At 40.7% G+C, this 10,658-nt stretch overlaps 1 protein-coding gene across 1 annotated transcript; it reads left to right on the top strand.

Annotated features, from left to right (window-relative positions):
• Window positions 1-3,354: 3,354 nt before the first annotated feature.
• Window positions 3,355-7,484, top strand: LOC145987785 (uncharacterized). Its single transcript, XM_083122480.1, has one exon. It carries the CDS (start codon window positions 4,134-4,136, stop codon window positions 6,390-6,392), a length of 2,259 nt encoding a protein of 752 aa, XP_082978606.1. The 5' UTR covers window positions 3,355-4,133; the 3' UTR covers window positions 6,393-7,484.
• Window positions 7,485-10,658: the final 3,174 nt, after the last annotated feature.

Here is a 10,658-nt window from a genome sequence, read left to right as displayed (position 1 = left end):
AGTCAAAAATAAGTGATCTTGTGGATCAAATATATATATATATTTATGGAATGTAAAATGTATATAAAATGTGACTGCCTCCGAGAAAATATTCTCAATCTTAGGTTCCGAAGCTACTGATTCCAACGTCTCATAAATCGCGCTAGCCATTCAGATGTCCTCGATACGAATAGCTTTTCCGAGAGCGCGGTGGTTATCGCTCTAGGTTTGTAACCAATGAGTCTAGAGTTCGATTCCTGGTGGGAGAATATTTTCAGTGTATCACAGTTCCCCAGCACAAATTTATTTGTTTTTGCAGAACATAGGCTTGAAATAATCTTTGTACTACCAGTTTCCTCAGTTCATTTGTCAAAAATGGTTCTTTAAATAAACAAAGAACCATTAAGTTTGCTTGCTCGAGTTTCGGATGGAACGTCTACTGAAAGAAAATCCGGACTGGACCTACAGGTTAAATGTGATCTGAATCACTATGTGCCTCCACCGATATCTAACACGAAACCAAACCCCTAGTTCATTAAATACAAATAATCTTAATATGTTTTAAACACGTTTTGATTTGTCTCGCAAAGTGTTTAAATCATTGGTTTTAAACAGTTTTGAACAAAAGCAGGTCAAATCAATTACCAAGATTTATATATATATATATAAACGATTGCTAAGAAACAATAATACTTTCTTCGCCGTTGTTTAATGTTCACTTTACACTCAGATTTGACTTGTTCGACCCTGACATTGGTTTGCTCAAGCTCTTTTATTATTATTATTATTATCATCATTATTATTGCCTATTCAAAAATTGTACTTCCCTTCCTTCCCCATTATTTCTCTGTTCGCTTCAAATGTCCTTCTCCTCTTCTCTCCTTTTTTGTCCTTTTCTTTTCCCGTGCCTTCGTATTTTCCGAAGGAGAGCTTGAAACTTGTTTACATTCTGTTCTTCTTACTGTGAGGAATTTCTCCATTTGTTGACTGGCTTCCTATCTACAATTCACATCTTTAGAGATTAGTTTGATATACTCTATCTAGTGTTGCCCACGAGACAAGACTTTGGCCTGTCTCGTCTCGTGGAAGTCTCGTCTCGAAAATATTCGTTTGTCTCATGACACATGGTCAATCTCGTCTCGTCTCGAATTTTTAAAAGCCTGTCCCGTCTTGTCCCGTGGACAACACTATCCTCGGTCTGCTAACTAATGTGGATTCCCCACCTATTCATCCATCAATGACAGTTATTTTATATATATATATATATATATATATATATATATATATAAAAGGTAAAGTGCTCCCCTGTGCATAGCACCACGCCATGAAGGCGTATAGGGGGTGTGGGGGTAACGCCCCACACTTTTTTGATCCGGTCATGAGTGGGGTGATGTGATCAGCATCACGCCCCTGACCGCCTTTACCCCCCAGGTACCCATGTTCTTCGACGCTGGGTGGGCGCCGGGGCCGCTTCCATCGTTAGAAAAGTTCCCGGATATATATATATATATATATAATCCTCTCGTATGTAGGACATCTTCGTTTCTTACTCTGTCCATAAATTCGATCTTCAACATAGTTTCCTTGTGCTAGCCTACTTTTGATCTATTTTCTGCATCTGTCACCCTCAGATATGAATATAGGCAATTTAAAAAATATTATTACCACATACAAGTTCTGCATTAACTTTTTTTGGAGAATCTTACTACGAAACGATAACTTGAAGTTTCACAAGGAGCAGAGTTACACATCCACAACACTTCCATAACACCCTTCCCTCAATTTTAAGCAGCAGCTCTTAAAATATTTCACAAAAGCACACAGTTTATGGTCATTTTTCTATAAACCTTTACATCCCATGAAAACACCCTTACGCCTCCTATATACCTCCGTGTGTAAAGTTCTGGATAAAACACTGGAAGAATGTGGTTTTTTTTTATTTATTTTGTGTGCGTGTGTGTGAATATATGTGCTGATGAAGATTATTTTCTTTCTTCGGTGTTTCTGTTTCGTTGTTATAATAATAAAGTTTACTTTATACGTGAGGTTGTTGCAAAAGGGCTAGAAACTAGCGTTTGTATTTATTTCATGTGCTTCTCTCCTGTAAGCATTACACTGTCTAGTGCTTCTCAAGTTTCCGCCTCGAGGTGCATGATGGGAGGTAATTATCCAAGAACTGTCGCCATTTTGAAACTGAAGTGAAAATGAGTTAAGTAACGGAAAGAACTGCAAGTGTTCACTGTGTTATTATGTGTAAGTAAATGAATGTCATTGAATAATTCAAAGTCATCTTGATTGCCAAGCGCTGGACTCACCCACGGTCCTAGTTTCAAACAGTTTTCATACGTATAGTCACTTTTCATCCTCGTCGTCTCGAATAGCCACAAATAGCCAGAAAAGTGACGTAAAATTAGAAAAAATATATTGAATACTCTCTCGCGAGAAAATATAATGTTCCTCCACCTGCAACTGTGTTCCCCCTTTGATTGAGTGATTGGTTTTATTTTACGTCCTTTTCCTGCCACTTCTAGCTAATCGCGAAGATAAGGATGAGTGATGATATGATTGAATTGATGGAGTGTGTGTGAGTGGAGTGTGTGTGTTTTGTTGTATTCTCGTGAGTATAGGTTAAACTTTTATTCCCGTATGTATTTTTCCCCTTATTTTGTAATGTTTCTTGTAATTTTATATTTTCTTTCTTTGTTTTCAATATGTACTTCTGTATGTAATATTTTAAATGTTCTTTTCTAACTTCATATGCTAAAATTTCTATGTAAACATGGTTAAGTGGTAGAAAGCTTTAACTTTGCAATGATAAACAAGACGCAAAAAAATAAAATAATAAACAAAAGACACCCGCAAAGAACACCCATAATGAAGCCGGGGTTCGAACCCGGAATCCCGGACGTCGTAGCGCTGTGCTAACCACTCCGCCACGGAGATCTGTGCTCCTCCTGTTTGAAAATTTTCTGCCGTCGGTACTGAAAATACATTTTAAACATACGCTAAGGTGTATAAAAAAGAAAAGAAAAACGTTGTTTATTTTCTTTTAATTGTGCCAACGCTGAAGGTAACCAAGAAGCTAAGTGAAATGTTAGCAGGAAAAGCGAATGTCCGAAAGCCGTATTTCTTCAGCAGATAACAAGAAAGTCAATTGTTTCCACGAACTTCCGTTATGCAGACGGAATACCGCGTGCGCGTGGGAGGCGAAACCTCAATAGTCCTCCGGCCCTGCAGGAAGAAGAGAAGGGGGAGGAAAAGGTGGCGATAGTCTGGAAGGCGGTGCTAGAGCGCGCGCCTGCCACTTGGCGGCGCTGGCAGCGTGAATCTGGCTTGCTCGGCATGGAGGCCTCGGGCGATCAGTGTCCTACGAGCTATCGGAGGGAACGGCCGTGTCAGAGTCACCGGTACATCACCGCGCTCCCTCTATCTGGGAAAGAACGCGAGTTTCGCGCGCTCTAGTTTTACCCTCTGTCTCGCCGCAGTGGGTCGCGAAAGCAACGCCGAAGCGAGCCGCGTCCGTTTTCGGGGGGGAAACTTCACCCTTGCGGGATTCGAACTGGGAACGTCCGAGTTTGCGCATAACGCTCGCGACACGGTGTCAAGTTACGAGTAACCCCCCTTTCTCTCTCTCCCCACCAATGCGACGCTTTGGTAAAAGACACATTCTTGCGTGCACCGGGGTGCTACGCTCTCTCTTCCCACGGCTATAAAGAAAAAGGGAAAGTTTTTTTTTAGTAGCAGAAGTGTGCGTGAACGTGTGTCAGTGTGTGTGAGTTCTTGATTGGAAGGTGTACTACAGCGGTACAATTCTTGTTTACCCCAGTGTGTCCTTTACTGGATATGCAATCAGTGTCCGTACGTGGAATGTTCAACGATGAACTGAACGACATGCTAGAAGGAGCAAGTGGTGGCGTGATGTGACGTCCCGACGCTAGCAATAACAGTGGTCACCCGGCAACGAACCCGGTACTATGAGATTCGCCATCCATTGCTGGGTTTAGGATCTTCCGTGCGGTTGTCAAATGTATGAATAAGTGTCAGTGTTCCATGACGTCACATCCGCTGAGATTCCCCACCCTGCGTAACACTCTTTCCAGGTGAGGTCAAGGTGTACTTTTCTCCCCCTCCCCGTGCCCGATCAGCTGCGGAACATGGCATCGATACCAGGGTCGTCCAAACGCCTCATCGCGCTTTTACTCCACCTGTGCCTCGTGGGTGCCCGCCTAGGCACCCTCGGGGGTGCGGGTGCGTGTCCTCCGTCGTGCAACTGCATGTGGAAGGGCGGGAAGCAGACTGTGGAGTGTACGGATCGCAGGCTGATAACGATACCTTCGAACGTGGACCCCGAAACTCAAGTGCTGGACATGTCCAACAACGACATGCAGATTTTGCCCAAAGACATGTTTGTGCGCGCCGGTCTCCTGAACTTGCAAAAAGTGTACATGCGGAAATGCAACATTGGCCAAATTGACGGCCACGCGTTTCGGAGACTTACCAATCTAGTGGAGCTGGATCTCAGCGAGAACCTGCTCACTTCTATACCCTCGGAAGCGTTCCATGACAGCCCGTCTCTACGTGAGCTGAACTTCAACAGTAACCCCATCCAGAAGATCGAGAACTATGCGTTCAAAATGGTGCAAGGACTTGTGAAGTTAGATCTCAGCAATTGTAAGCTAAGTTCCATCGCGCCAAAGGCATTTGAGGGCATTAAGCTCGAATCCATAAAGCTTAATGGTAACGACCTGATGGTTCTGAGGCAGAACACCGTGGAGACCTTGGGGTGCATGAACTCGGACTATCAGAATATGGAGGCTGAGTTTCGGAACATGCCGCGCCACTATGGACTCCACGGGATCGACCTTCACAACAACCCTTGGATGTGCGACTGCAGGAACCGCGCCCTGAAGGCCTGGCTTCAACACTGCAACATCCCTTACACGGAAGATCCCGTCTGCTTCGGACCCGAGAGGGTTGCGAACCGAAGATTCGCCGAGCTGCACCTCGACGACTTCGCCTGCAAGCCGGAGATCGTCCAGTTCAACCGCTACGTCGAAGCCACCACAGGAGAGAACGCCAGCATCGTCTGCAAAGTGGGCGCGATACCTCAAGCGTCGGTCACCTGGTACTGGAACGGTCGTCAACTCAACAACAACACCGTCGTCGGGATGGGCTCTCAGCGGGTGGTGATCTACGAGGAGGGAAGGTTCGAGAAAAGTAGCGCGCTCGTCCTCACCAACGCCCAAGAGGACGATTCCAGCGACTTCTACTGCATGGCGGAGAACAGGGCAGGCATGGCCGAGGCTAACTTCACCCTCCACGTCGCGTTGAGGACCGCGGGGATGTCCACGCTGGGCAGCGGACAGATTGCAGGACTCAGTGCCGCGCTTGTGATACTCATACTGTTCATACTGCTGGTGATCTTGGTGCTGTTGGTGCGTTTGCGGCGCCTCCCGTTCACGTCCACGAAAACTCCCACACAGCTAGAGCAAGCAAAGACTGTCGACGTGGACAGGCGAGACGGGAAGGTCGCCGACACGAAGACGGCAAATCCGATACAGAAACCGCCGCGGTTGACGGAAATCTCCTACACCACGAGCCACTACGACGGAAACGGAAGCGTGATCAATACGTCCTGCTACTCGGCCACCCGCGGTAACGCCAACAACCCGGACTTAATTAACGAAGCCGAAAAGGCGGAGGAGAGGATGACGGACGACCCGAAGAAGGCCGGTGCGAACCTCGACCAAAAGGAGGAAGCGGACGATGACGTCAAAGATGTTACGAAGATACCCAACGGACATATTGTCGAGAATCCGGCCGACATGGAGATCGTAGGGGTGCGACCAAAGAGCGGGGAGTACAACCGCGTGCAAGGAGAGTCTCTCTATCCGTCTGGTCTGTGGGAAGGGACGACGCCCACGGGGTCAACCGCTGACCTTTTCCTGCGGAGGACCACCAGTGCCAGCTTCGACAAGAACATGGACCTCGACGCTTCGGACAAGACGCCGATAATTGGCGACGGCAGCCTCTGCTCCGAGGAGGACTACAACTGCCGGACATTCCCGAGGCACCACTCCGCGGCGTGGAAAGACGCCGCCCTCTACGCGGGTGGCTACCCGCCAGACTACGGCCTTCCAATTCCAGAGAAGCAGGATTCCATTGATGGATCGCAGGTGAGGCTTCCTCAAGACTTTAACGGCGGGGTTCACTACCCCACCGTCTCTACCCCTTCCCCAACAGGTCACAGGACTCCTCCGGGGTTTCAACCACCCTCCCAACCTAGTGCCAAAACTCTTCGGGTGTGGCAGAGAGGGGTGCCGGTCCTTCCGCCCGTCACGGCGCTAAAGAGGGTGCTGGCCCGAGACTCCCCCGACGAGGGGTACCAAGAAGGATGCGGTACTGATGTGTGAAGTGGTGCGAGTTTATTTTTAATGTGAACCCCCCCCTCCTCCTCAGAAACAGCCGCATCCAACGACAAGGAGTTTGGAAACATTTTTTTTTCAGCATCTTCTTCCTTCCCTCCCCTTTCTCTGCGGTGAAGGTGATAAGTGTGAGTGAGTGTGAGCGAGTGTTATTCCAGTGATAACTTATGAAATGCAACAACCAAAAATTCTCTACATTTCTGACAATCAACACATGGAATCTGACATGTGAGAAAGTGATACATATGTGTGTCTGTGTGTGCATGCATACGTAACATACATACACAATGCAAACATAATTTTGAAAATGCACAATATTCTTGTGGTTACCTCAACAAAAAGAGAATAATAATATAATCAACAAGAATTGCCAAAGATTTCAACCAATACGGACCCTCCCACCAATCAGAGGTTATTCCTGTAACATGTGTTTGTATAGTTACTATTATTGTTTTAAGTATGAATATATTTGTTCAGTATACATATCTATATACATATATATCTATATATACATATATATGATAAAAAAGGCCGATGGTTTAAAAAAAAGCATAAGATGGCATTTCCAAAGAAAATTGTTCCAGTACTAAGCGGTACGACTTGCAGCTAAAAAACCAAAGTTTTTGCATCCAATTTTTAACGTGCACTGAAAAGTAACTTTTGCACGACAAGACTGTATGATATAAGCATCTTAACCAACATTGTGAAAGTAATATTTTTTTCACATTTTACCTCAGTTTCTTTTGAACATTCGAACGAATACACGTACGAGATATTTTTTAAAATGAAAAAAAAAGAAAAAAAAGTACTCGGTATAGAAATATTCGTTCAAAGTATGTTTGCAGGTAAACTGTTGTTGTTTCGTAATTCGTATCTGTTTTTGTTTTATGTGTTGACTGTGGAACAAAAAGCCAGAGTTCTTGTTTTTTTCTTAAAAAATAATAGGAATCGTTATTTTTCAATGGAGAAAACATGTGTGTGGGAGGACTACATATTAAATTTTCAGAGCGAGTTTTTTGTACAAGACTTTGCCGATGTAATGTATGCATTAAAATTATTCCTTGTCAGGATAAAAAAGAATAACAGTGAAACATTGTTTTTCATTCATTCAGTGCACTGAAAAAATCAACTTCACCTCAAACCTACTTAAAATGCTAATATAATGCAAAGTTTTGAACACAATTTCTGAAATCTGGTAAACATTAGTCTATGATTTTTTTGGTCTTCATTTATGAAGTATGAAATAACTCGTTTGTTATTAGCTTTTATACTGGAAGGTTTATGTATTTACGGAAATCGCTTCGTTCTAAGTTCAAGATTTACTTTGGAAGTTATTTAGTAATATTTATTATAATGGATACTTTCCAATGGTACTGATAATATCAATAGGATTGTTCGTAACTTTATGTTCTGAATGCAATTGCCGTCAGTAAATACTTATAGATCAAACAAAAGTTAGTAAATTTAATATAAGGGCATTCAGTAAATACTTATAGATCAAACAAAAGTTAGTAAATTTAATATAAGGGCATTTACTGCTGATTAAGGCTACAGAACAGAAATATATATGCAATTTTGAATTCACAATGCATTTATTGCAAGTTAATTGCATGTAGGGAACCAACCAAAAAAAGTATGCATTTATATTTTTCTAATTTTCTCATTTCTTTCTGTCATTTTCTTGTTAATCTCCTCAGTGAGGATGAATTTTGATTTGGCTTGATTGACTAATTTAGTTTATTTTACATCGCTTTTCTGCCACATTTGAATATCGCGAACATGAGGATGAGTAATGATATGATGAAATTGATGAAAGGACACTCACAAAGAACACCCATGAGTAGGCCGGGACTCGAACCCGGGATTTTCGGAGTTATGTTTACTGCTTAGTGCTAATTATTATCTAATAGAACACCGAAAATTTGGCAATTCCAAATTCATAGGGAAATTTTTTGTGACAAATTATAATTATGTTCTGTTTTAAAGATAATTACCTTTAAAACAGAATATTTTCAAATGCGATTTTCTGGGGATTAACTTATGGATCCGAAATACGTACATGCTCTACAACTTGCGTTCTGAAATCATCGATATCTCGCAAGGGAACACAACATTTAATCTTCACCTAGTGTCAATGTGTTTTACGAAAATAGTTTCTTGATTTTTAAATTCTACAGAATGATAGGTCCGTTTACAATTTGGCAAAAAAATATTTAGAAAATCTTGGTGTGCACTACGTTTTTATTCTAAATTCTAAAATAAAAAAATCGATTTATATTTTCTTCAAGAACATTTAGAAAGTGGTGTGCAATTCCCCATCATTCAAAATTCTAAAAACTAGATTCGTTTACAATTTTACCAAGAACATTCAGAGAAACGTGGTGTGCACTGGTCTATTATTATAATATTATATATTCTTTTAAAATTAATCTATTCATAATTTCTCCAAAAATATTTAGAAACTTTTTAGTGCTCTTCTCTATTATTATAAATTCTAAAAAGCATTAGGATTATTTATAATTTATCCAAAAACGTTAACAAGTATTGGTGTGCATTTCTCGATTATTTCAAATTATAAAAATATCGATCAGTTTAAGAAGTTTCAAGCAAGTTAAGAAAACTTTGGTGTGCACTGGTCTATAATTCTAAATTCCAAATGATTACTGCATTAATAAAATAACTTCTCCCAAGAACGTTCAGAAGAAAAATCGGGTGCATTTCCCTATTATTTTATATTCTAAAAGTAAAAAAATAAAAACAGATCCTTTGAAATTTCTCCATGAACGTTTAGAAAGGTTTTAGTGTGTAGCTTCGTATTATTTTTTTCTTCTAAAAACATATAGATTCGTTTATAATTTCATAAAGAACATCCTAATCTCTCCTAAATAGTAATGATAAATAGTAATCAATCTATAATTTCTTCAAGAACGTTTAGAAAGTTTTAGTGTGCATTTCCCTAATTTTCTAAATTCTAAAAATAAAGGTGCATTTATAATATCGCCAAGAACATTCAGGAAAGTTTGATTGATATGCACTTCTCTATTATTCTAAATTCTAAAACCAAATTAATCCATTCATAATGTATCCTAAATTCTAAACAAAAAAGATCCGTTTATAATTTCTTCAGGAACTTTCGGAAAACTCTTGGTGTGCACCTCTCTATTATCTAGTTGTTTAAAATGGAAAATAGGCCAACATCACTACTAAACAATTAGCTAAAAATATCTAGAATTAACATTGAATACAATTCACAAAATGATTATTTTGAATTATCTAGAAGATCTTAACAGACCTGATCTTTTAGAATGTAAAATACCTGCATGCTCTTTAGAAACCAGATGCATTTCTAAAAACCTCTTTTCAGAGGAAAATTTTCTAGTATGGAAATGAATTATTTTGATGTTTTCATTTCTGGAATACATAACTTTTGTGTTCAAGCAACGATCCGTTTTTTTTATTTGAATAATGATTTTCTTAATATTTCAAAATTTTTATTTCAGTGTGTACAAGTAGAGGGCTATTCGCCAAAACCGGTTGCTATGGTTTTGCTTACATTAAAAAACAAATTTATGCATCAAACGCATAAACTTTAACTGTGAACGTGTAAATACAGTGGCGTGTCAAGAATTTTGATGAGGGGGGTGTATATCTTCCTTTCTAAGTAGTCAGCGTTATATATTGCCATATTTTCCTGAATTTGTTTGCTTTTAGAAATGTTGAGTCAAAATTGAAGTTACGACCACTCCTATCACCCTTTGGCACCTCACTGGGTGGATATTATCGCCAATGGAATATTTTTTGTATTTTTTTACTCTCAGGCGTTGTGTATCAAAGGTTCCAATCCGAGATAGCTATAGCAGCAATTTTTAAAATATATTTTGTCCCTCTTCCGTGTCGTCTGGTTAATTGCGACGATGAGAATATCATGATTTTGATACAACTCATAAAGAGTATTTCGCAAAGGAACGGCCATGTTTAGACTATAATTCGATTGATTGATTGAGTTGGTGTTTTCAAGTCCACTTTATACACCGTAAGGCTAATCGGGACTGTACCTACAGTTTAAAGTAGGATGTAGACTACAATGCGAACGTGCCAAATCGCTGCAGGTTCCGAGTAGGAGTACTTAAACTGTTTTTCTTCCTGTGTGTGTCTCTTCATTCCTTTTTTCGTCTGATCATCATTCATCCTCATAGCCGCACCAAAAGTAATATAATAACGACACTAAATATGAAAGGAAGAACCTTGTGATGG

The sequence above is a fragment of the Lepisma saccharinum genome, chromosome 5 (assembly GCF_977018435.1).
Source record: "Lepisma saccharinum chromosome 5, izLepSacc3.1, whole genome shotgun sequence".
Lineage (NCBI taxonomy): Eukaryota > Metazoa > Arthropoda > Insecta > Zygentoma > Lepismatidae > Lepisma > Lepisma saccharinum.
The sequence above is the reverse complement of the archived record's forward strand: the minus strand, read 5'-3'. Positions and strand labels throughout refer to the sequence as shown.

Excerpts from the sequence above, each read along its gene's own strand:
- LOC145987785 (XM_083122480.1), top strand. The coding sequence starts at position 4,134 with ATGGCATCGATACCAGGGTCGTCCAAACGCCTCATCGCGCTTTTACTC.